The sequence below is a fragment of the Pungitius pungitius genome, chromosome 2 (assembly GCF_949316345.1).
Source record: "Pungitius pungitius chromosome 2, fPunPun2.1, whole genome shotgun sequence".
Classification (NCBI taxonomy): domain Eukaryota; kingdom Metazoa; phylum Chordata; class Actinopteri; order Perciformes; family Gasterosteidae; genus Pungitius; species Pungitius pungitius.
This window is the reverse complement of record NC_084901.1, coordinates 33,612,607-33,639,359: the sequence shown is the minus strand read 5'-3', so window position 1 is coordinate 33,639,359 and position 26,753 is coordinate 33,612,607. Positions and strand designations below refer to the sequence as shown.

At 45.3% G+C, this 26,753-nt stretch overlaps 2 protein-coding genes across 4 annotated transcripts; both read left to right on the top strand.

Moving 5' to 3' along the window:
• The first annotated feature begins 330 nt into the window (after positions 1–330).
• LOC119210767 (C-terminal binding protein 1) lies at positions 331–11,870 on the top strand. Of its 3 annotated transcripts, none has more exons than XM_037461106.2 (11): positions 331–447; positions 1,540–1,588; positions 1,888–2,025; positions 5,565–5,719; positions 5,840–5,984; positions 6,059–6,265; positions 6,477–6,691; positions 7,222–7,352; positions 7,444–7,571; positions 8,203–8,320; positions 8,465–11,870. In XM_037461106.2, the coding sequence occupies exons 3-11, from the start codon at positions 1,971–1,973 to the stop codon at positions 8,640–8,642; spliced, it is 1,332 nt and encodes a 443-aa protein (XP_037317003.1). In that variant the 5' UTR covers positions 331–447; positions 1,540–1,588; positions 1,888–1,970; the 3' UTR covers positions 8,643–11,870. The 3 variants fall into 3 exon arrangements, with proteins under 3 accessions (XP_037317003.1, XP_037317001.1, XP_037317002.1); XM_037461104.2 differs by having other exon boundaries at positions 1,888–2,031; XM_037461105.2 differs by lacking the exon at positions 331–447 and adding an exon at positions 652–726 and having other exon boundaries at positions 1,888–2,031.
• A 3,391-nt stretch (positions 11,871–15,261) lies between these two features.
• Positions 15,262–25,504, top strand: spon2a (spondin 2a, extracellular matrix protein). The gene is made up of 6 exons (XM_037461384.2): positions 15,262–15,493; positions 18,369–18,594; positions 20,296–20,516; positions 23,429–23,620; positions 23,963–24,131; positions 24,401–25,504. The coding sequence occupies exons 1-6, from the start codon at positions 15,476–15,478 to the stop codon at positions 24,586–24,588; spliced, it is 1,014 nt and encodes a 337-aa protein (XP_037317281.1). The 5' UTR covers positions 15,262–15,475; the 3' UTR covers positions 24,589–25,504.
• The last annotated feature ends 1,249 nt before the right edge of the window (positions 25,505–26,753 follow it).

Sequence of the window (26,753 nt, the reverse complement as noted above, 5' to 3'; positions counted from 1 at the left end):
ACAGAAAGGCATTAAGTAAACTAACAATTAATAAAATATTCTGTTCAGGGGACACCGGTTTCACAAAATCCTCTACAGGTCGCTTCAACGGAGTGTCGGTACACACTTATTTTTGAGCCAAATACGAGGTTGGATCTCTGGAAAAAAAATAGTCAAGGGATGACTTTAAAGTGTAGCAACATTTTTATTTAAGTTGCACGATGGTTGAAGGAGGCGCGTTGCACTGAAAAGTTTCCCTCGCGTGTGATGGAGCGTGCGGTTCCGCCGTGGACGGGGAGGGCGCTCCTTGCAGTCCGACGATGTTTTTTCCACCAACGGTCTGACCACCGCCCCCCCCCCCCCCAACAGGCCACTTCCTCTTTTGTCTAATTTCATGGCGATCGGGAGAGAGGGAACGCCACCGACGCACGCACACTGCCTCAGCACTCTTGAAAGAGTTTATCCGGGGTAAATAACTGATATTTATTTTGCTAGATTCGGTCACCGGGTTTTCAAAGTCGTTTTCCTCGAATCCAGCCATGTGTACGATTAACATTTCCCTGTAGGACGAATCAACTGTTTCGGTTGTGGGTCAAATATTTCACATTGTAGCGCCACTCGCTGATAACACCCCCCCCCGTGCCCCCCCCCCCCCAGCCGCCTGCGTCTCTCCCACACTCAGCGGGACACGCTAGTTTAACGGCGCATGCTAGCTAACTTTAGCACTGCTGCAAACGTCGGATAAATGTAGTTATGCTTATTTTATTGGCACGTTTAACAAGTGTGTTACCACTAAATAACACCAAATGCTGCGTATCTCCGGGGGTTAGCAGGACGTTGTGGTTTCCATTAAATGGAGCCACTAAAAGTCCTCGAGTGTTTGTGTTTGGGTGAACGTTAGCTAGCCGGCTAGCTACCTAGCTAGCTAGCTCTTGGGCTATGTATTACGTTAGCATTAGTGATTCATACGTTAATACTTGCTCAGAACGAAAATTGTAACTGCGATCGACTAGCCACCCGATTAGAGCCAAGTACCCCTTTGTATTTGAAGGAACATATAACTAGTATTCAAGATTCAGTATCATAATCGGGTTAGCTAGCACCATTAGCTAGTTAACGGTAACTTGGTTGCTAACGATATTCTCGTCCAACGTTAACTAACGCGAACGTTTAATGTTAACACTTTCAGTTGCTGTTAGATGATCCACTCGTAACTGTATCTTACATGGGCGGCTAACTGCCGTTTAACTGGGTAGTGTGTGCGTGAGAGAGAGAGTGTGGCTTTATTATTGCAATGCAAATATAAAGTTGACCACAAAGTTGTAGTCCACGATCGACGGTCGTAACAGCTTAACTTAAGTTAGCTCTTACGAGCTGGCCCTGAATCGGTTATGAGCACAATTACTTTTAACAAAACACAGAACACTAGCTAGCAGCATTTTATTGACGTTTGAATCCTGCAACATGGAGTACTTAACAAGGCAGCTGTAGTGACTCTGATATGGGCATCATAATAATAATAATAATAATGAGTTCATTATTCCTTTGTATTGTTCACAGTGTAAGCAAAGAGGTCGATCTGAGCGGCACCGTGGACGTTGTTCTCCAGGTGAGTGACTGTAAAAGTAATCCACTAAAATCAATCTCTCGTTTTCAGTTGGGTGAATTGTGAACTCTACACGTTCGTTTCTATCATGTTCATGTTTAATTAGTTAGTCACAAACTTCATACTAATGACGTTTTGTCACTGCTAGTTTGTAACAAACAAAATTCAATGTACTTGTGCAGTTTATATAGTTTTAAACCCTTATTTCTTCAGATTATGTGGAAATGGAAACATGTGAATTATAATTGTTTCTCTGTGCCATATTTTAATTTTTTATTTTCATTATAATTATTTGTTTTCAGGTGAAACTAAGTGGACAACATTAAAAGGCCTCCATAGGACTCGGATCTGATCTTCTCTGTCCCAGGTTCAGACTGCGTGGTCTATGGCTCTGATGGACAAACATAAACAAGTCAAGCGGCAAAGACTTGACCGCATTTGTGAGGGTGAGATTTATACTTGTAAACAAAGGAGAACTAAGAACTTGCGTGTATTAGGTACATTTTAATCATCTCAATATACATGAATTAAAAGGTTCTACTATGAAGCTAGTCATATCTGTATACTCCAACAATTTAGCCTTGCATCTATGAAGAGTAGAGATGATTTAATTAGTCACATACACGCGTGTTTGTTACAGCACAACATTTGAACTGCTGCTGTGTCAATATGTAGGCAGACCATAGGGAGGGCACATTGTTTTACTCTTGTTTATGGAATTAGATGCTTGATGTTTGTAATAATTCTGCTGAATAATGGATCCTTTTAATATTTTATCCTGCGGCTTTAGGAATATTGTTCATGTGCTTATTTCTGTTTACGGGTTCGAAAGTCTGTTGGTTGGCGTGTAGCATTGTGAACTGGCTAGTTGACATGCCGATCTTGATAAGCATTTCTGACTACCTTTCACTGTGTTTTTACAGAGCAATGGTCGGATAAAAGGGCTTTTTCCATAAGATAACGGTTTTTGATTTAAAATAATATATAAAAACAAAAATCTATGTCCACTCAGGGACTGCTTTGCGGGTCGAGCAGGTTGCTCGTGGTCAATTTATTTGATTAGTTTGGTATACAAGTAACGGACAGATGGAAGCCATACACCGTATTTTGTATGGAAAATAACTGTAAATAAGTCTTCTTTTAATGGCACACCGGTGTGAACGGTACAGTGCAGATCTCCAGGCGTGACGGTATTCTGAGCTGTTTCAATGTGCAGTGTAGATCAGACATCAAAATGGAGGGAACAGGCTGGGTGAGTCTCTGGAGACGGGTGAGAGGGAGAGGACAAGGTGAAGGGTCGCGGCCGCAACTGCAGGGAAACCGTCCAGCTGTCTCTTTAAAAAACGACAACAGCACAAACTGCCTTTGGCCTCAGCCCCCAGCCCCCAGTTATGCTAATGAGGTTAGTGCTGGTTGGCTGGCTCTCAATGAAGTCGCTTGGTGATTGGGCGCTGTGTGTGGGGGGGAGGGGCTGGGCGTGGATGACAGCTGGGATCCAGCCAGCCAAGAGCAAGCTGACAGACAGACACACACACACACACAGAGAGAGAGAGAGGGAGGGAGTAAAAGAAAAAAGAGCGATAGAGGGAGAGCAAGGGGAGAGAGAGAGGAAGACAGGATCACAGACTTCATAATGCAAGGTTAGGCCTGCCGCTCATGTGTTTTCTATTTTAGCATGATTTTTTTGAAAACTGTGTGGGGGTAGAGATCTACGGTGTGGGTGTGGAGCGCCTATCTGTGTGCAGTTTCCATTTGGTGTTCACCGCGTATATCGGTTTTTGCCGCAGCCGTCAAGAAGGAACTGAATACCGTGTGTGTGTGTGTGACTGCGTCTGGGTGGAGTACTGCTGCTTGCTGCATTATCATCGTTTGCTGCCCCTCCCCCCCCCCCTCACCTCTTACTCCTCCAACTGCAGCCAGAGGGAGAGAGAAGAGGAGGAGGGAGTGCGGGCAAAGAAAGGGAGAGGGAGGGAGAATGAATGAATCACTGAATGAATTGTATTGTGTGCGCGGCCATGCTTGTGCTCAGTAGGCCTCGGGTAGGCCAGGCTCCTATACTCAAATTACTCTTTGTGTAGGCATACTTGTATATTTCCAAAACTACTCATTTACAGGGCTCTTAGTGGTGAATTGCTTTTCTTTTTCTTTACACAGAACGCGTCTGTTTTTTTCATTCAGCGTGTAGCCTGTTAGCATTCTCGAAATATCTGTGATAATTGTGAATCACATTTCTAAATGCAGTGCGGTAGACAAGTACGTTATAATACACAATTGTAACTGTACCCAGCCGTGGGTTTTTCTTTTCCTGTGTGTGTGTGTGTGTGTGTGTGTGTGTGTGTGTGTGTGTGTGTGTGCGCACGCTTGCATTGGGAAATTCTCAAACGTCAGGAAGTGTTCACAAATATTTGTTTTCCACCCTCGACTACCAGCTCCCTTCCCTCCTCTCACCATTACCTCCTGCTCTCTGTCCAAGTAAATGTCTTCCCCCCCCCCCCCCCCCCGGTACAAACACACACACACACCTGTCACACAGCAGGGGAGAGATTTTGTATACCCGTGCATGTGTGGGGCCAGTCCATAACCAAGAAATACACAAGAGGGCAAGAGCGAGGTGTACTAGCCGTTAACTATCAATCAATTTCCCCTTGTTTGCACACATTGGCAGAGATGCGGCACGTAGTCGTGGCTTTCATTTATGTTTGACATGGAACATCTGCTTTGTTGGCATAATTTTAGATGTCATGGAGCACAGTGTGTGTGTGTGTGTGTGTGTGTGTGTGTGTGTGTGTGTGTGTGTGTGTGTGTGTGTGTGTGTGTGTGTGTGTGTGTGTGTGTGTGTGTGTGTGTGTGTGTGTGTGTGTGTGTGTGTGTGTGTGTGTGTGTGTGCGCGTCTGAAAAAAAGGGACAACCAGAAAAATAGGAAGATGGACTCTTGTAGACAGGAGAATTTAGGTCATGACTCAGACCCCCCCCCCCCCCCCCCCCATGAACCCCCACCGCCCTCTCCCCAAGACCCCAGTTTTCTTCACCCCTCCCCCCCAGCCGCCACACTCATCACCTCTCCCCTTCTGGTCCCCCCCCCCTCGCTGTGTGTGCACTTCTTGTACAGTGGCAGGTCAGGTTCCCAGTCTTCTGCGTCATTAACCGAAATGTAACTTTCCCCTTCTGAGGGATCTAATGAATCCGAGTGGAACAGAGATGAATGGACCAGGGCTGGATGGTGTATAATGGTTCCAGGCATGATTAAACCAAGCCGGAGTTCAATGCCAACTAGGCCAAGATGCTGGACATTCTCCATGCCCTGTCATAGATTACGTTACACGTCACTTTTCTCACCAAAGAAAACATACACACACAATCCTGGAAGTTCCCTGTGGGGTTTTGGTGAATTTGGATGTGTTGGAAATAGAGTCATAAAAGTCCTGAGTTATTATCGTCGAAGGAGGGTGGCAGTTACTCCTGTTAACTTTAGCCATGTGTGCGTGGTGGTTTAGTTTGAGTTCATAACGACTTACAGCACCTTGGAAATGCAGACTGATGATTCATTAAGCTCGAGCTCATCCTAGCTGATTATGACATGCAAGAGGTTGATAGCTTTGTACTTCAAGGGGCATCAGTAAGTTGACCCGTGAACCGCCCGGATCGCCCCCACCGCTCAGCATGGGCGCAAACCACGGGTCAATTACTAGTTCAACCATCACATTGTGAAAGAGGGTTTTACCGTTGATCGCTTAGTCTCATTTTCAGTAAACGTATGCGATCAGGAGATCTGCATTAATGCTTTCTAGTCGCCCACCCCCGATCATGATGCTTTGCCAATACCTGATTCCTGCGGAAATGCTAGTTAACGTTCGTTGCCCTTTGGTTTTATATAGTTCTTTTAAAATCTTTTTAAAGCATCTGTGTTCCAGTTTTTCAATGGTTATTGAATGTAAAACCCAATATACAACTACTAATATCATTTTCTCCCCGTTCTTAGGTATTCGACCCCCCATCCTGAACGGGCCAATGCACCCGAGGCCCCTGGTTGCCCTGCTGGACGGGCGCGACTGCACTGTGGAGATGCCCATCCTCAAAGATGTGGCCACGGTGGCCTTCTGCGATGCCCAGTCCACACAAGAGATTCACGAGAAGGTAGAAAACACACAAACAAAGATGTCCATGAGGCCAGAACTCTTATTTCATTCTGAAAGACTAAGTGTAAGTTTAATCTGATTTAAAATGACTTATGAATGAATTATTTGTGTCCTGTAGGTGCTAAATGAGGCAGTTGCTGCCCTGCTCTACCACACCATCACTCTGTCCAGAGACGACTTGGAAAAGTTCAAAGGCCTTCGTGTTATCGTCAGGATCGGCTCGGGCTTCGACAACGTTGACATCAAAGCAGCGGCCGAGCTCGGTAAGTGAGCTGAACCGTAAGCACCCAGTCAACCCAGAGCTTGTGCAGAGTATAACTTTCCACCGGTCCTCCAGGCATCGCAGTCTGTAACGTGCCAGCCTCGTCCGTGGAGGAGACAGCAGACACGTCGCTATGTCTGATTCTCAACCTGTACAGGCGAGTCACCTGGATGCACCAGGCCCTCCGGGAGGGCACCCGGGCCTCTAGCGTGGAGCAGATCAGGGAGGTCGCGGGCGGTGCCGCTCGTATCCGCGGCGAGACTCTGGGCATTATCGGTCTAGGTGAGTGAAGAGTGTGGACGTCGGGATTTGTCAGGACAAAGCTTATTTTGTACTGATGTTGGTTTGGTTTAATTACGGCTTGACTGCTGAGGTTCAGACCCAAATACCCCTTTTTGAATTGTATTTCCATAAAAGACACATTTCTTTGACTTATCTCCGACAAAAGGCTCCACAGCAGCTGTTAACCTCCCCATTTGTCCTGGTCCTCCAGGGCGCGTTGGCCAAGCTGTGGCTCTGCGGGCTAAGGCCTTTGGATTCGGCGTGATCTTTTATGACCCGTACCTGCCCGACGGCGTGGAGCGCTCCCTGGGCCTGCAGCGCATGGCCACTCTGCAGGACCTGCTCATCCACTCTGACTGCGTATCCCTGCACTGCAGCCTCAACGAGCACAACCACCACCTCATCAACGACTTCACCATCAAACAGGTGTGTGGATGTGCTCTGAATATGCCAACCTGCACTTTAGGCTCGACTTCCAACCCCCTCAAATACACAAGTATTTACAAAAGGCTGCATCTTATCAGGCAGTGGCTTGGAGTTTGGTTTTATCAATTTTAAAACCAGATTGATGTTGCACTCTGTCTGGTAATATTTGTCTTATTGCTGTGTGTGAGAATTGGCTATAAATGTTGTGCCTGCATGAGCTGGGTAAATGGCTTCTTTAGCACAATGGCAGTATCCTAATGAAATCATGCCCTCATTTTTAAAGGATTAGGAATTTGTTCCATGTCATGTCTAATATATCAAATCTGCACTTTTTTTTGCTCGCAGGCTACTTTGCAATCAACCAATTCATGGCGATCTAAAATCATATTCTGCAATTAAACAGAGCTAGCTTTCTATCACCAGCTTGAATTTGCATTCTTTTTATTTAATACGTTTAAAACCATTAATGACGCCGTTGTAGCCAAATGATTCCACACATTAAGGATGCCGCTGTTATTTCTATGCTACAGATGCGTCAGGGAGCCTTCCTGGTGAACACGTCACGAGGCGGTCTGGTTGACGAGAAAGCGCTGGCTCAGGCGCTAAAAGAGGGCCGGATACGAGGGGCCGCCCTGGACGTCCATGAGACAGAACCGTTCAGGTAACCACGGCGCTCAATTGACACCAGAGAGCCGTTCCCGATGCGTCCGTCTTGTCTGCCGTGACCGTAACACACTTTACCTTTTGAACAGTTTTTCAACAGGCCCTCTAAAGGACGCCCCCAATTTAATCTGTACCCCGCACACGTCCTGGTACAGTGAGCAGGCCTCCGTGGAAGCCCGCGAGGAGGCAGCCAGGGAGGTTCGCCGCGCCATCACCGGTAAGACCCGTCTCCCCGAACAGGACCACGCCGGCTGTTTCACTTGAATCTATTGACACGGATCGATAATAGATGCAGTAGACGGGAGTTTAACACATCCAACTCCTCCGAGTTTTAAGGTTGTCCTTCCGTGGACTCTGATTGGCTGAAAGGTGTAAAACATTAATAGATTGCATGGATGAATGAAGTAGGTTTTAAAAAGTGATCCGTTACATTATATTACTTCTAATGAGGACCTACATAAAAGGGCTGTACTAAATACTTGGAAGCCTCAACTCGTCATTCGCGTTGCCATCGAGCTTTTGTACAGTTGCAGATGAACATTGGGCTATTGTCATTTCATTCATTAGTATAAAACTGTGTGCTTAAAACCCACTTTAATTTATATTGTGTGTGTAGAAGAAACCATTATCGTGTAGCTTATTCTTTATCTTCAGCTGCATGAATACTTAATAGCAAAAATGGCAACCATTCACCTTATGAATGTAGCTTGAAACTCTAGTACGGCCCTGCAGAATATGGAAAAAAGTTAGCTTTGCATTTAGATGTACAGCCTTGAAACTGATCAGTAGTAAAACAAAGCTTTGATCAATACTCACCTGTGAGTAACGCTGTGTTTGCTCCACTTCAGGGCGGATCCCGGACAGTCTGAAGAACTGCGTTAATAAGGAGTATCTGATGGCGGCCTCTCAGTGGCCCAGCATGGAGGCAGCCACTGTTCACCCAGAACTTAACGGAGCCACTTACAGGTGACCGAAGAATGGACATGGGTTACACATCAGGATTTTCAAAAGCGTATCATTTTTCTATCCTTTTTTTTTTTTTTTTTACACAACAGGCAGCTGTCGTGATTTTTTGTTGTTGTTGTTGTTGTCGTCCCATCTGTGTTTCAGATTTCCTCCCGGTCTGATCAATGTCGCAGCAGCAGGGGGTCTCCCAGGAGCTGGTGCAGGGGTTGAAAGCCTCGTTTCAGGAACCCTGCCACATGGCATCACCCCCGTCTCCCACCCCCCTCACGCCCCTTCCCCTAATAAGGCGGAAGCCGACAGAGACATCCCCTCTGATCAATAGCCCCCCCCCCCTCCCCCCCCACCCTCCTGCTGCCACGAGCACATTCCGTCGCCTCTGGAAACCACCCCCACCTCCCAGCATCAGACACAGCCCCTCCAGTACATCGGCAGCGCCAGTTTGACCTGACGTGGATTGATACAGTCTTGATCCTCAGATCACATAACCAGCCCAGGAGTGACCTAGCCCCATCCCACCCAAAGCCTCAGAACACACACACACACACACACACACCCCTCCATTGTTGTCCTCATCTCACCCACCTGCCACCCTCTCCTCCTTCCACTCCCCCACAATGTCAGCAATAACCGTGTTCTCAAGGATTCAACGATTGGATTGATTCATTTCCAGAGTTGGCTGTTGTTTTAATGGAAAGTTGCCCTGTTGTGGTTATAGGTGTTAATGTTTGTTTGTAAAAAAAAAGAAAACAACTAAAAACTAAAAAAAAAACCCTATATAGCATTTCTGACATGAGGCTTTACAGTCTGCAGTCCTCTTGTGACTAGTAGAGGCACAGAGGTTGAAGCCCCCGTTGTACATTAATGGCTCATGTTACTGCTCTTCTTCTATTCTTTTTCTGTTTAGCCCTTAGCTCCATTGGCTCAGCGGGGGGTCTGCGATGCCGTGTGGCGCTCTATCAGACTTGAACAATTCTGTATCTGCTCCACTCGTACAGATAGTGACACCCAACATGGGCGTTTTTACTCGTAGTTTTAGGACAGTCGACCCTGCGTTCAAACCTGCTTTGGCCCTTTATGGATCATTTTTTCTCTTTAGTTGTGAGATAATGGCGTCCTATCAGAGCGCACCTGGGCATGGATTTCATCTGGTGCTGGGGTGCTTTATTCCAAAGTGTGAGGTCTCATTTTTCTGGCCTCGCCAGCAGAGGGCAATGTCTGAGCGCTCAGAGTCGAGTACTGAGAGGCAAATCTCAGCCGAAGTGATAAAGAACACGAGCACCCACTGCCAACTGTCACAACACAGGATGGGCGAGCAGGGAGCGACTATCGCCTTATTGTTTTATCAGGTCCCGCCGCATCCCAACACCACCCGTTCATCCACCCACCTGCTCCTCTCCCACCGTCATCCCCCACACACCTCACACTCATGGACCAGTATGCATCCACCGACTCCTCTAATGTGAGGCGACGCTAGAGTTTAGTTTCCCTGTAAGAGCAAGGGAACAGTGTTCTTGCATGCTGGCTTTATTAATGCAAGTTGTGTGTGTGTGTTTTATGTGTGCGTGGGTGCGTATGGGGTCGGGTTGTATGTGTCTTTATATGTTCCCTCACCCTGTTTGTGATAAGAAGCTATTGTCTTTCCAAAGGAATAGTCCCTAGGAGTAACTCTTTAACGCTGTTGCCCTGGTGTCAAGGGAACACCTTTCTAGTACCTCAGTAACAGATATTGAATGTACCGTGCATACCCTTTTATTTTTTGTACAGATTTTCTAGAAACTTCTTTATTCTTTACCAGAAGGGTTGTGAAATTGTAGCAGTAATGATACAATAAAATAAAATAAAAACATTGCCCCATGAAATGAATTGACAAAATCCTTTTAGGTTTGCTTTATGTCGCTGAATACTCAGAACCAAGGCCACTTTGATTTCAGCACAACGCTTCCCCGTTCTTTGACTTCAGAGGGCAGTTGATGTGTTTCAGCTAAGGAATAAACAGTTAGCGGTAGCCTTGGTCGGCTGGTTTCTGTGTTTCTTCACTAGAACAGTAGACGGTTCTGTTCTGTTGGTCCGACTGCTCTGTCTATAATGCATGGGAGGTATTGTTTTAGGGCAAATACTATATTGGTTTAAATCATTTTTGTCATCTTGCTGTTTTCCCTCTGCTTTTCACCCCCCCCCCAGAGTGTTTTCAACACGAGTTGCCATTTCTGTCGTGGTCAGTTTCCAGTGATGTACAGTTTTCCCTCAGAGTCTATAAGCGACACGGAGCATGTCTGTGTCCTGAGATGCTAGGCTCCTCTGTCATGTGATGAGTATATATTTTTAAAAATAACCCCCATAGTTTGGAATATGAGCATAATAGTAATCTTAAATTTTGCTGTTGATTATATATATATATATTTTTCAGTTCAGCAGTGCACTGTTATGAAACCATTCTGTTTTATTGTAGGATTTCCTTTTCATGGATGTGTCGTCTGTGTTCTACATGTTGTACTGAAACATTTCAGAGAACAAAAAGAGATCATTCTACTGGTGATTTCGTTTTTTTTCCTTTTTATTTGTCTTCTCCCAACTGAAACCCTCTGGGCCTTACTTCTCCTCTCCCTGTAAAAATAGCTGTTATAGCAAGTCGCCATGGAACCACTCACTGCCTTAATACAGTTGACCATAGAAGGTTAAGTCAGGAGACTCGTCCAGTCAAAATGAACGGGCCACAATCAGGCCTGCTCCGTGAAAGGCCCCCGCCCCCCCCACCCTGATCCTGCAGCACGTTGCATTGCTCCTTCACTGGTGAACCACATTTGGCCTTGTTTTGGGCTCAAACACAAACATCCAGTGGGGGTCTTACTGCGCATTGATGAGATGTTTTGTCTTTTCTTTTTTTAACTTTTGAATAGTTCAAGTCAGTCAGCTGACCACGGCGTTTGTGCGTAGGCTAACATAAGCACAGTGTGTTTGCTCACCAAGCCACGGCCCCCACCCACCACTACCACCCTGGGGCTCTTAAAGCCTCTTTCACAGTGCTGCCAGAGCCCCAGTGCTGCTGGGGGGGGGGGCATAGCGGACACTGGTCTAGTCTGGATAAAAAAAAATGAAATAATAAAAATGACAATGAGAACGGTCACTTTCTCTCTCAGGGTTCAAATGCACACATATCTCCATGTCTCGTGTCCCTTAGAAACCGCTCTCTCCTCGTTCCCCCTTTTGTGCACCGGTCTGAACTTATTATTTTTTTTTCTTCTATTTTGCTTTTGGCACTGACATCTAACCAACTAACAAGGAATGAATGAATGAATGTTTGCAAGTGACTGATGTTAAAAATTGGGAAATGTATTTTTACAACATGTGAACATTTTTTTCCACTCACTCTGCGTGAATTGTTTGTTTTTTCTTTCACCAGACTGCAAAAAAACCCACATTCTCATGTAACTAGGCTCTTAAGCTTTATTTTTGTTTTTGTTTACTTTTTTATTAGAAACAATCATGTTTGTGATGGTAACTTCCGATGGTAAACTCCACACCGTATTTTAATAAAATCTTAAAAATTAAACCTTTGTTCTTGTGGTTGCTTTTCAAAGTGACAGAATCTTTTTCTAAACTCATGTTGAATATTTAATAGTTATATGTAAAAGGTTGCTGTGCTTGATCATGACATTGATGATTTGCAGAAATCCAAATATTTGACTGCTCCAGTCGGGCCGCTCTCTCTTACATGGAAACGAGTGCTTTCGCAGCGCCGGAGGGGGGGGGGGGAGAAAAGGGGGGCTTCTCTGCAGAGGAAGGCGGCACGTTATCACCCCCAAAAATTGCAAGCACATGTGCATAACCAGTAGGCTACTCTTAAAATGGAGTGATGGTGGTGCTCGAAGCTCCAGTCCCCTCACTGGAGTCGCCCTGAGGTGCCCGCTGGCACCCTCAGGCGGGCTGTGCTTTGAGGCTCGGTTCTGTCCAGTGAATCCACAATGTTTGAATTCTCACTCGGTTCTTTTGCTTGGACAGTGTCTTTATATACTGTTTATAAATCTGTTTTCTGAACATCAGTAATCATAAGCAGTTTATGTGGAGTTATAAGGCTCCCTGTTAGAGTGGGGTGGTCCAGCACAAAAAAAGTACACAAGCCTAAATTACTAAATTAACTTTGTCGTTACGTCCACTTTTTATATCCATTCCTCAGATTTGACATTTTCTTGCTCCTCCGCACCATGCCGCTTGGTCATTTTCTTTTCCAGATGATAAAATAACAATAGGAGCAGCATAAGAAAGACACCTTTTCACAGGATGCAGATGTTGCAGGTGTGTAACTTCTGTGCATCGGAGGCCAAACGGCTGTCAGTGAGAGCAGCGTTTGGTGCACGTTGTAACGCCGTCAGGTTCATTCAACTGGTGTCTTCTCCGGGCCGTTTATTCATTCTCAGGATGTTTCATTTGACGTGTGCTGGTTGTCCCTCACGCCGCAGCCAAAGGGTCCAAAGTGCAAAGTTTGGCTCACCCGGTTGTTTTGGGGGAAGCTGGCTGGCGTCGATGCTCTGAACCGCGTTGAAGTGATACTTTGGGCTCGTATGCTCCAGTGATCACATCCTTCCGGTTTGCAGTGGTTACAAACAGCTTTTATCCACTACGCCGTCTGGTAGAGATTTAAAATGAAAATGCTCATTTACAAAGTGTAGCACCTTTTCTCCATTTCCTCGGTTAATGTGCCTAGCCCTAAAAATAACCTCAAAAAGGGTCAAAGGTCATGGAAGATGATCCAGCTGAAGTCCAAGGATGACAACGTTGACAAAGAAAAAGTGTTCACAGCCTCAAGCGAGGAGCAGATTGACAGATTCGGATGTGTGGAAGTGCTTGTGCAGACAGTCTGTGTGATGGATCAGTCCTACGACAGATGACCTCTCCCTCTTGGAAAAACTGTTCCACTTACTCTGAAGGAGAGCAGTTACATATTTAGTTATTTTGGGAAGAATAGACTATTTGTCCAGCCAATGGATGATGTAAATGTTGCGTCACCGTCAGATTATACCAGCTTTGGTTTTGTTTTTAAAAGATACCGCAGTGCATCTTTATTTGACCAGGACTTATAATGCAATGAATTACAATGAGCGCATGTAGCGTATTACACTACAGGGCTGCATTGTAAAAAAAGACATCAGAGAGCAGACCAGTGCAATGGCCGACATTATTCTAACGACTGCGTGTAGTTTACTTTTAGTCAAGCCCACATACTGCATATTGTCATGGAGATGAAAATACTCAGCAAATATGTCTCCATCCAGGCTGAAAATAGTCCCAATGGAAGCTAATGTCAGACCCAGTGAACAGTGCCATTTGGTCCACTCTTCTCGACTTTTTGAGACATGAACATATATATATATATATCTACAGTATATCTCTATATAGATATAGATATATATATATATACATATATATATATATATATATATACACATATACTGTACACGGTCCATATACTATGTATATACTACAACGCTGGTGTGTGTCTGTTTGTCTGAGGGGTGTAGAGGGGCTTTCTGAATGGCCTTTGCACAACACTATGATTACATCAAGGTTTTCCTCTTCTTGCTTCACTCACTTGTCTCCAGTGACATTAACGCGAGCACGTTGTTGACAGGAAGAAGACGTTCAGCTATCATGAAGATTTCCGTGGGTCAGGAAATTTGAATCCATTCTGCTGCTGGTTTCCCAAAGCAAGCTACTGTGTGTGTGTGTGTGTGTGTGTGTGTGTGTGTCTCCTCTGACTCTAGTTTAAATGTAAATTGTGTTCTAGTTATTAAAGTCATTTCCCATTCCTTTGTAAGTTGGCAGGGACATGAGTGGGTCCTAATGGTCACTGGGGTGTATGCCACTTTGGATATTTTGCGGTTTGAGGTTTCACACAAACACACGGTCACACACACTCACAGATGTGCGTCATTGATGTTTCACATTAACGAATCAATCTGAATCCGGAGCTCACTGTCATTAATCAGTGGGCAGCAGCAGCGGAGAAGTCCAGGTTTTCCAGGAACCTACTTTCCAGACAGACAGACAGACAGATGGATAGATGGATAGATGATGAAGAGGACTGAGTAACGGGTTTGGAGACAAAGAGGGACGAAATAAATGAACGTGATTGTGTATGACTGCAGGACACAATGTCCAAATTGTTGCCTGGTCCACATCTAACCCCATCTATCCTCCTCCTCTGTCAGCTTCTTCTGGTCTCCCCTCATTTCTGGAAGGCTCAAAGGCGAGCCGTAGTGACGTGGCCAGAATCCATCCAAAGGTCTGCAGCGGTCCAAGTGCAGGCGCCGTGTTCTGGTTGCGGCTGACGTTGGCCAGGTCAAGTCGATCTTTGATTCCACACACTGCAGCCCGAGCCCTGACGTATTGATGGGTGAGCGGCAGCCAGCTGCAGAAACCTCCCTGGTTGTCCATGTGTGTGCCAGCTGTGGGACCCGGGGACCAAACGTCTGACACACGAACCCTGTGACCCGGGGAAAACGGGGTTCCTCGGCTGAGATCACAGCTGGATCTGCCACGGGTCAGAAACATTTGGAAGGGGAAAAAAGATGGAAGCCATTAACGAGCCCTTGATTTTCCGCAATCTCCAATCAGTGGATTAACAGCAGGAATAAAAGCCTGTTCCTTCTGACCGGGCTCCACCCGTCTGTTGTCCAGGCTGCGTGAGCCCTCTTTATTGTTTCTCCATTTGACTTCCATTACTCAGCAACCAACCCGTCTGACAGCGTGCTCAGAAGAACGGGGGTAGGAAAATACACACTGCTGAGTGGGGAACGTTAAAAGGATTTGATGATGATTACCTTGTCGGCAATGAGGTTGCTGAGTTTAAACAGCACCTCAAAGACTTGTGGAGAAAGATAGAGGAGGAGAGGAGTGAGGCTGTTAACTGCCTTTCCATACAAGGAGAGGTAGGGGGAGAAAAGAGGAGGGGAGGAGAGAGCGAGAGGCAGGGAGAAAAAGTGAGGTAATATGAGGAGATACAATGAGAGAGGGAGAGAAGGGAGGAGGAGAGAAAGGAGATAGAGACAGGATAGAGGGATAAAGGCCCCACAGGCTGCAGTAGGGAGGAAGAGAAGAAGCGAGTAGAGCTGTTTCCTCTCTGAGATCCTAACAGTGATTCTGCTTCTCCTTCCTTCAATGACTGAACCAACACAGGTAGGAAACACACTGACACGCCATTCATTCTCCTGCCAGCACGCATGCAAGTGTGAATGCCTTTTAGACCAGGTCCGGGACACATGAGTCTTTATCACCGCACCGTTGTGTTTTTTATTTGAGTAAAACATGCAGTGTTGAATGGATTATATTGTTATTACTTATTTAAGTAATACCACGTCGTGAAAGTCAAAGTAGATGTTAACATACTGGAGATTATTTTCATTTGTCTTTTGTATAAATATGAGAGGTTAACACTGCATCACGTTTCAGAGTCTTTTAAAAAAAAATGTTGATCTTATTATGTAACCGTTAATTAAAGGCGTCATTAAGAGTAAAGGAAAGTACAACTATGAAAACCTATTTCCTCTAGTCATTGTAAACCGTTTGTTCTCATGCCTTTTTGTTGAAATTGCTTTATTGATTCTTTCATGTATTTGCAATACAGTCAAGTGGCTTTACCTTCATTGCTACAAATGCTTTACAATATAGACATAGATGACCTCCACACTGGTCCTTTGGCTGAACTTGTGTAGATACTTAAGGACTTCAGGCAAAGCAAAATCTGCTTGGCCTCCTTCCTTTTCTCATTGTCCAACCCATTGGTTGTCATCGTCTTCCTCCTCTTGCGTGTTAGTTTCTGACCTCCTGTTGTGATGCGTTCAAGCTGAAGGTGTTTGTGTGTCTATGCATGCATGACGATCAACATTTTAGGCCCAAATGAGTGTTTTAAAGGCTTATTCAAAACAGACGTATGCATTTCTTGTCTCAGCCCAAATCCCACAAATCCTCCACTTCCCAACCGAAATATTTTGGAGGAAAACCTTTAGCAGATCTCCTCCCCGCCATCTCCTTGTTAAAGACGATCTGCGCCTGTGCATGCATACCTGCATGCCCGTGTATGTGAGCAGGGACAAATGTGTGTATTATCTCTGCATGAGTCTGCTGTAATTACACAGGGACGGTGCCCATAGGGAGGCTGCCGCCACATTCGGCCCTGCGCCACATCCCATAGTTTTATTGTGTCTTGTGTCGGAGAAACGGCTGCGTCTGTCCGTCTGTGTTGACTGACGAGAGCAGGTCTGTTGGGTGTGACTGCATACGTGTGTGTGTGTGTGTGTGTGTGTGTGTGTGTGTGAGAAAGAGAGTCAATTTTACGCCTACTGAAAATGAGTGTTTTTGTTTCTGCATGCATCAATACGTGCCATCTTTTATTGTTACTGCATGTGTTTCCAGGAGTGCCTGCAGATATCACCTGGGGCACATCTGTGTGTGTGTGTGTGTGTGTGTCAGTGGGGGGATTCAAAATATGTTTCTTTTAGGGTCCGTGTGACAAGTTCTGAGGGATGATCGAAGCGTTTACTGAACCAAACTCGTAGTGTAAGTTAGATGTGATCTGGTTAATGGTTGTTTTAACCAAATCAACATGGCACTCATTAACAGGCTGCACTTACAGTATGACAAATCAACCAATTATTAAAAAAAAGACATTTAAAACATCCACCTTGGTTGTCTGGAATGTGTGTGTAAACAAGGTAGAGTTGCCGCAGGGTCGACCTAATTCTCCTCTATAAAACATAAGGGACTGAACAAACAGGGCATCAGCAGTTAAGATCACGTAGTGATGTGACAAAATCCTGAGGTGAACGTAACTGCAAAACAAAAAGACCCAAAGACACAGTTACCTTATTGAACCAGTTGCATAATTGGGCATTTCGACCTGGAGCTTTGTCCGTCTCCTGCAGAGAAGCCAAGCTGAAGCCATTGAGATGATGCGTTGACTAAGCAGTGAGATCAAAGCTGGGCTCTGTGTGTCTCTTTGCACGAGGTATTTTTACGGCTGGCTGTTAAAGCTGCACTGGTTCATGTACATTTGATGGAGACGAGAAATTGATAAAACACTCAGTAAAATATAAGGCTCAGAAAAGAGTGAGTTTTGCAGCTACATTGGCACAGCACTGTCTGACCTCTGGAAATAGACCTCAGGGACAATGAGCAGCTCAACATGACTGTGAAGTGTGTAACTCATGTGTGTGCATGGGACTCTGGATGTGTGTTATTTTGTGCCCAAATTTAACTGTCTGCATTCTGCAGCTGCTTGGGTTAGTTATAGTGCAGTAAGCAATAGCAAGGCTGCAGCCACGAAACCCACAAACACAGAGAAATGCATTTGTCTCGTGCTCATCTTTACGTTAACACGTTTTCCAAATGAAATGCTGAGAAAAAAACACCTATTGATTCATGTGAAATGATTTTTTATAGACACCATAAAACTGTGTCACCCCATTGCCAAATTACTTTTGGTTGTTTCCATGGACATTTTACAGCTCCCACTTTAAAAATAAATCTGGAATAAATTAGCTGGGCATTTGTTGTAGCACAATAGAATAGCTTGTCACCTTTAGTTGTCAGAGCACAGGGCAGGAAATGAAAATAAGGGTGTGGAGTTCAAAGAGCATTGTGACATAAAAGGACGTCTGTGCAGAGAGGAGACAAACAGCGTTACCAAGATTTACAATCATCTTCTGGAGTGAGATGTAAGGCTGAGGTGTGTTTGCATTATTCTGCTTCTCAGTAGAGTGAGAGTATGACGGAGCCGCCGGTGGTCAGCGGATGGTCAGTCGTTGAGGTCAGTAGTGCAGCCGAGGAGAGGATTTGTGTCATAGCAGCCCTGGAATAGAACATCAGCAATGCCATGACGTGCTTTGCCGTCTAGCCAAAGATTGGCTGTGGACCGACGCACACTGGACCCGGCTTTGGGGAATCAAAGACATCGCCGTGTCGTGACAGCAGGGAAATTGAATCTTTTTCCCCAGTGTTTAATGGCATTAATGAAAACCCTTTCACAATCTTTTCGTTTCTCCGTCTCTTTCAGATGATGTCATCTGAGCACCTGACCTGCAGTTGGCTGCGGCAGCTACTCGTACTTCTGAAGCTTTGTCTCACTTTTGCCGGGCCTTTGAGACCCCTCAATGGGACGGACTGCACAGCCAAGGGTCCTGCTTCCTACATCCTGGTCTTTACAGGTCACTGGAGCCCGGAGGCATTCCCCAAGCAGTATCCACTGTTCCGGCCCCCTGCACAGTGGTCCAAGCTCATAGGTGAGACAAACGGCCCGGGACAAAGAATTAGGTTATTTGATCAAATCTGGTACATCTTATGGAAAGTTTGACTTCTCACACAGCGTAATCCATTGAATGTTTGAACCTGGGAGGGAGAGCTGGTGAACCACAGTGAGATGGAGAGAAACTAAAGGAAGATGTTTTGCTCCCCATAGCGTGTCGGAGGTTTAAGTCCTTATTGTCAGCATCCACATATGCACACAGACACTTACAAGGTGGTGATTGCTGTTAATAGAGCAATAAGAAAGACAGTCTAAATGCTACCAGATGGGCTGTTCCACGACTTCTTTCCAGCCATGTCTTTATCATTCTCCATTTATTTGACTCAAACCGTTGCTCCTTCCCACGTTTCTGCTGGTTTACCACAGTGTTGCCGGTAAACGCTGCCGCAGTGGTTTTCTGGGCTGCTGACGGTGGGTGCTGATGGTTTGGGTGTGGTTGGGTCAGACCACTTACTTCCGAGCCAGGAGGAGGAAAAGAAGAAGCAATTCAGGGCCCCCGTACTCTGCTTTTCTATCCCCCATACCATGGAGCATGGGATAGCTGGCAGATGTTTGTACGTTTACGTGTGTGTGTGTGTGTGTGTGTGTGTGTGTGTGTGTGTGTGTGTGTGTGTGTTGATGTCTGCGGCGGCCGTGGCTTTGTCTGGTATCCCAGTCTCCCCAGCGGTGATGTGCTAGTTACTCCTTATAGAGACATCTTATCACCCATAACATCTTCTGATGTGTGTCCCCGTCCTCAAAGGCATGAGAACAAAATGAGGAGAAAAAGGCAGGGGCCTCAATGGTCCCACAGCTCAACTTGTGGGGGGTGGGGGGGGGGGGTTTAAGGGGCCTGCGATGGTTGTGCGTTGCTTAATTGTGGGGGCGAGGCTCCTGCCATAGGGAAGAGGAAACGGAGTTTGTCAAAAACTAAAATAAACACAAGCAATTTAGGAAGGACAGAAAGTAGGCTTTAACTTCTTGACGGGGCTTAACGTGACGTCTTATCGAGTTTCAAGGTCCTGATGCTTGTGGGAAATCTGTTAGGATGGAAATTCAATTAGGTGCGTGTGTAAGGGCAGTTTGGGGAGAAATAAGATAGTGTGTGAAGTGTGCTGGGCAGATTGTGTGCGTGGGTCAGTACAGAACGCGGGTTAATACATGTGTCGAGAGCATTTAAGTACAGTTTGTGCATGTGTGCCATTACGCAGCTCTGAACAGTGAGGTAAGGCAGAGCCATCAGAGCCTTCGTCAGCGTGTTTCTGGCTAACCTTTCTCCGCCCTTAAAACCACTGGCCCAGGCATGTGGCTCTGTGGCTTTTAATATAGCGCAACAGAGCCGGCGGTGCCAACTGTTCAATCCTAATCAAACGCTTGATTCTCCACAGGTTTGATAGATTGGACTGTTGTCCATTAGGTCAATAAAAAGTAATCCCAGATGTCGTTGACTTTTTATCAGTAATGAAAGCAGAAAAGATGTAACGGTACAAGTTTAATAAAAACAGAGACGTGCATTCTGGCACTTTCTTGTGAATTGTCTGTTAAATTGCAGAATGTAGGAGAAATGCATACAGGCTCCACCGTGGAAATGATCTCACTGTCTGGCTGAGGCTGTGTGGTACTTCATTGACATTGATATGCATTCCGGTGAATACGCATCTTAGCCCTTTCTTCTCTCTCTCTCTCTCTCTCCCTTTAGCGGTGAGTCACAATCAGCATTTTCAGCTGTGGGAGGAGGGTGCTCCGGCAAGTGCAGGGGTGCAAAGCTTTGCCGAGGTCGGGGTGACGGTGGAGCTGATGAAGGCGGCCAAGGAGGCCAGGAAGAGACGCGCGGTCGGCGCCATGCACCGAACGGCCGGCATCCCCAACGGCATCGGCCACAGCTCCACAGAGTTGCTCATGCAGCCCAGGAGCTCCCTGGTAGGCACAAAAAAAACCCTCAGTAGAAGCACTACTCATTCGTAAGTCACACAAAGTGTCCGACTTAAGGGCGCGCGGGTTGAGGCAGTGTAATGACTTAGAAATGAATGTAGGTCACCTGACCTTCTCGCAGGCCCACACCTATTTCTAAAAACTCGGGTGAATGTTTGCCTTTCCACCCGCAAACCTTTACTCCACGTTCATCGGCTACATGACACATTTTTCCACCCTCCTGCATGCCTGCCTCAAATCCATTGCCTTTGTGTAAGCCCCAGGAACAAATTTAGCGAGTCTGACCATGACCTTTAACCCCCAAAATCGCTATTCTGCAGGAGTGTATCCCTGCACTCAGGCGATGATAAACGCTGCAGCGTGTTTGGACATTAAGTCCACAAACCAACACATTCAAGATGTTAAGCCAGTGCTGACCTTCCTCCGAGGCCCCTCATCCTGAGCTCACAGTTCAGTGGGACACGCCGTAGACAGAGCGCAGACCGCAAAGGATGGAAGTGGCCGCTTGTGGCCGCGGGCCTTCAGCACTTGGGTTAAACATAGTCTGATTCGATAGTGGAAAGAACTGTTATTGGTTAGAGCGGATGGACGACGTCATCGGGAGGCCCAGGTCCCCAGATGACTGAGTAAAAATCATCAACAACCCTTGTGGAGGACATCTCCGGTAGGTACTTGTCATGGAGAGCAGCTTGGCCATTTTTCATCTCGATACTTGATGTCTGTGGCTGTTTTTGGGTTAGTGGACAAAAATGTTGTGCAAAAATAAGCAGGTTATGATTGTTATGTGTGGTTTTTTTGTTGTTGTGAATGTGTTGACAGCTTCATCTGCTATTCAGCTCATCGTTTCTGTCTCGCAAACTCTTATATAAATCACACGCTTTTTTTCTTGCCCACAAACCAAAACATTCATGCGCAATGGCCCAAGAATCCAAAACACATTTGATTCCTGTCTCCGTATTCATGAGCCTTCTGCCATAAATGTGCAATTTACAACAGACAGATCCTGTCAAATAAGTAACATTCAGGATCTAACTGCCATTACTCTTTAAGTATTTGAGCCAGTGGCCTCACAGAAAAGGGGACAACAAGAGCTGAGCATTTACGAGCTAGCGCTGCTGCAGTGAGTTGCATGTTTTTAAGGTCTCTCCAAGCCTCTGCAGAAGATTAGGTGTGTTGAAGTAGAAGTGAGGTGGTAATGGGAGCTTTGAGTAACTGTCTTTGCTCCAGAGACACTTCCTGGCCGGTATAGTGGAACCAACATGGACTGATCAAGCCACTGATGTGGGAAACCCCGGAGTAGACATCCTTGCTCAGCGGTCCAATTGGTATAGCAGAAAGGAGTTCTTGCAAAAAAAACGGTGTTTGAAAGTAGCCTGAAAGGACAAGAGAAGGGAGGGATGTTGGCAAGGAAGGAAGGAAGGAAGGAAGGATGGGATCAGTGGATGATTCTACAAAGCAACAGAGCTGCTTCTGATTTGGTTTCCACTGCGTGCCTCACAGGCAAGAAACAGAGCCCTTGTGTCATGCTGACACTACCTGCCTGCCCCCTGTCCCGAGTGGTCTTTTGCACCTGGTGAACTGGTTTGCTCCAGCAATCCTGTATCCTGTGTGCCTGGCGACCCTTTCCAAGCAATCCAAAGCCTTCCAAGCCCACCCAACCTTCTCCGTGCCGCGAGTGAGGGGAGTTTATTTCAAATTTTTTTTTTTCTGGGCTCCTGCCACCTCAGCGTGCGCTGACCCCCGCGCCACTTCCTGCATGAGGTCATTAGCTCTCAGGAAACATCCATCACAGTCTAACTGCACAGGATCCTGAGTGGGTTCATGTATGCACAGTGCACACACAGTCTCCAGTCCTGGCGTTAATAAGTTAGATATTTTAATGAATCCTGACACGTCAGTATTTTACAAGTTTATTTTCTTTTTTTTTAACTTACTAGTTTTGTAAACAGCATATATCAACAGAGAGAGGCAGCATAACACATAATAAGGCTGTGAGGTAATCAAACTGCAACAACAGCAGTTGATTGTTGTTTGTACTTTTATGATTTTTCCCCTACTTATCCAGAGTGCTGCTGTTAGACTTTTAATTGCAGCCAGAGTAATCACAGCAGTGCTTTGATTATTTGTTTTTCTTCTTGTGAAATGTCCATCTTAGTTTAATTTGCAGTTACAACCAAATGAGCTCATTGGGGAAAAACAATGTTTACATAGAAACCCATTTGGATATATATATATATATGTATATCAAAAATCGAAATATTTTGCTCCTGGATATGAGAAGATATAAAAAGAAAGAGAAAAAGTATACAAGAAAGCATCTAAGAAACCAGCCGTGAAGTCAAATTGAGCGTAGTGTGTTAAGTGGAGCGGCCCTGCTGCCTCGGCTCTGCTTCTGGCGCCGTCACTTGGATCACACCATTCTCTGACTCAGCCTTCACTCTGATCCCAGAAACACACCAGTATAATGATTTCTGGCTGCATATGCAACATTTTGACGCTGTCGAGGCTATGAAAGATCTGTCCACAGAGAATGTAAACATCTGGCAAAGAACTCAAAACCTCTTCTGTGACAGTATGTGTCTCCAGGACCTATTTTTGCCCTGATGACACACACACTCACAAGAGGAAAACAATACCAGCTGGTTGCCAGAATAACTTTGAGGCTGTACTTTCGCAGTGGTGCTTCAAGCTAAATGCTAATGTCAACATGCTAACATACTCCCAAAAGCAAGGGAAACAAGTTCACCATCTTTAAACAGTAAAACACCTGAGAGCCAGGACAAAAAACATGCCGTCATTTCAGGACTTAAAAGGCTGGACCGACCAATGCCAGCGAACGGAGGTGTTCCTCTTGGACAGTGAGGCTTCATCTAACTGGCCTCTCTCTCTTCCACCAACAGTTGTCCCTGATGGTGAAGATGATCCCCAGCCCCGACTGGTTTGTTGGTGTGGACAGCATTAACCTCTGCGAGGGAAGCCAGTGGAAACAGGAAGTGACCTTTGACCTACAGCCTTTTGATGCAGGGACAGACAGTGGATTCACTTTCTCTTCTCCTAACTTCCCCACAAGCCCTCGAGAAAACATCACAAAGGTGAGGTTTCGCAATGTTCACAAGAACAAACACCCCATTGGTTGATACGTTGACCTAATGTGGTCATTCACCCCACGTTGACTCAAGGCAAGGTCCTCGCCTTATACTTAAAATAGGTTAGCAGTGTGGGAAAGGGTCTTCATTCTTAGCTGTCTTCACAAATGATTACTTGCCGGCCCTCATGCCTGACCTGAAGGGATTCGAGTAAAAAGGGCCTCGCTTACATAAGACCAACCTTTCCCTGCATGTATTTAAAGTTGACTATGCGTATTTAAACTATTGTTGAGAACCTACCGGCTCTCCTGATACAATTTGCATAAAATTTTTTGTTGACTTGTTCAGCTCACATCTCTGATGCCGAACCATCCAGCCAACTCCTTCTACTATCCACGCTTAAAGGAGCTTCCACCTATTGCCAGCATAAGGATCACTCAACAGCGCAGATCATCTGACCGTCAAACTCTGTCCAATCACATCCTGCCAAACTCCATCAACCCTCAGCTCTTCTCAGGTAGGTCCACAGGACTCCCAACATCCGTGGGACACAAACACTTCACCTGGAAGTTAATGAGGATGGTTTTAAATGAGTAGCACTGACATGGGAGAACACAAATGAATAAATAATACTATGGTGAACAGTTCTGCATTGCTCACAAATACTAGTACGTGCTTATTCATAACCAGCGCTTATTTCTGCAGGGATTTGCACCGCTCACTCACGCTTTGCCTTTCCTCGCTTCACTCACACGTTCTGTTTTTTTTCCTCTCGTCTTTCTCCAGCGACACCCCTGGACTGTGAAGTGTCTCTCTGGTCGTCCTGGGGTTTGTGTCTCGGCCCGTGCTCCAGAGGTGGTGTACGCCACCGCACACGTTACATCCTCCTGCGGCCGGCCAACGCCGGCGTCCCCTGCCCTGAGATGGAGGAACAGGCTGAATGCGTCCCACACAGCTGTATGAGACTCCAGTGAGTTCACAGGGTGCACCAGCCCCCATACTGCCAGTATTCAACACTGGGACTCACTGCGGGACTAAGAAATGTTGCTGCATCTTGAGCATCCCTGTGATAATGCAATGGATGGTTGGCCACAGTCAAATTGTGGAAATGAGAGACCTGCTGCTTTTCCTTTGCAGCTAATTGGTATTGGAGTGCAAACCTCTCTGGATGTATTGTAATTAAAATAAAGGGATATTGAAGTCTGAGTAGAGCAGAACGTTGGGCGTGTTTGAAAAAACACTTAGAATGTGGTCAGATAAAGTGTGATATTCATCAGTTGTGAGTGCAAAATACACAATTTGAGGGGAAGATAAATGATAAATGATCTGTTCACACTTCCGTTTTTTTCAACATACACACATGCATTCAGTCCGACACTGATAGTCGCACGCCAGAAACCGAGTCTTTGCATGTAGTGCGTACTTTTACTGGCACGGAAGGATTACTTTGCATAGAGAACATATACTAGAACATACAGCCCCTTTATTCTGTTTGTGCTTAATACTGACATGCTTAGCAGATGGCTAACAGTATATCCATTAAGTAAACACCCAGGAATCCGTTGTGGAGTGAAAGGATTCTAGTTCTCTTTGCATAGAGAACATAGAGATTCTTGGTACACACGGCTCCTTTAAAAATAACATCACACGCCGATTTATAAATATCACCCTTAACAATAAAGACCTAGTTACGGACTCAAGGCTTTCAAATAGCCTAAAGAAGCTAGCCTATTTTATATTAAGATGTTTTTTTTCAAAATGGTTTTATAAAGGGAAAGATACATATTTGTATTGTTATCTCTTTGGTTTTTTTTGCTGTGTAGATTTTGTATATACTTAAAGATGTATCTTATCATGTATAACTCATGAATAAATAAGGAGGCGTTCCACTTTTCAGTAAATTTATTATTGTATGAAACCTTCACTTAAAACTCCTGTGAAACGAAAGAACATTTGGTTTGTACCGTTCTAGTAACACTTACTGTGAGCTGCAACGCTGGCGCTTCGAATCCCGGCTGCTCCGTGTGGGCCACGTCCAAGTGTCCCTGAGCAAGACACCTCACCCCTAATTCCTCCCCAGGAGAAATGTAGGCCGTGGGTTATAATGCAATGTAAGTCACTTTGGATAAAAGCATCAGCTAAATGACAATGTAACTATAAATGTAAAAATACACAGCAATAAATATCAGAATCAGAAGACATTTATGTCACATATGTTACAGATAAAGAAATTTGACCTGATAAATTGGTGCAATTTAAGATCAAAATAGGAAAAAATGTTAAATAAGATACAAATACATACAAGTGAAAACTTAACGTTTCCTAAAACAATATAAACATATGAGATGAGTAGGTTAAAACACATGTATGTGCTTATGTTTTCATGGTGAGGGAAACCACTGTGGAGATTGTTACTGGGATGGAGGATTGGGTTAATGGGGGACTTGGACTTGGTTGCCAACTGCTGACGGGAAGAAACTGTTTCTGTGGCGAGAGGTCTTGGTCCTGATGGAGCGCAGCCTGCTGCCAGAGGGAAGGGGCTCAAGAGTTTGTGTCCGGGGCCAGAGGGATCATTAGCTCACAGTTTTACACATGTATACATTAACATTATATTTATTCCACAATATCACTCAACCTTTGATGATTCAGTCCGTCATGATCCCAGTCCTACTTTCTTTGTGGTGGCCTCTATATAAAATGATGAAAAATGAAATGAATGTATATCAACCTTTCTTCTGATAGGGATGATAGTAACTCACTAAGGCAGAACAACCCTGGACATACTGAGCAGACCCACCACTGCCCTGTCTTGCATAGTTTGTAGCGGTGTACCACCTCCTAGTGGTTACCATCAACAAACAACAATACTACTCCCACCACTGTGCGGCCCAATTGATCAAATACATTATTTCATTTCAAGTGATTTAACATTATATTAGTCGTAGTAGTCCCCACAATCACAACCTGCTATATTTGGATTTTTTACCTATGACATGAAATTTGAGGGAAGGGTGTATATCAGGGTGTATTTCATACATTGATTGATTATTCTTGCCCAATTACATTAGCCTACAAGCCAAAGTACTATTTGTTTTGGTGGGTTTCTTTTACAAATAATTTAATTTACCTAAATGCTGTG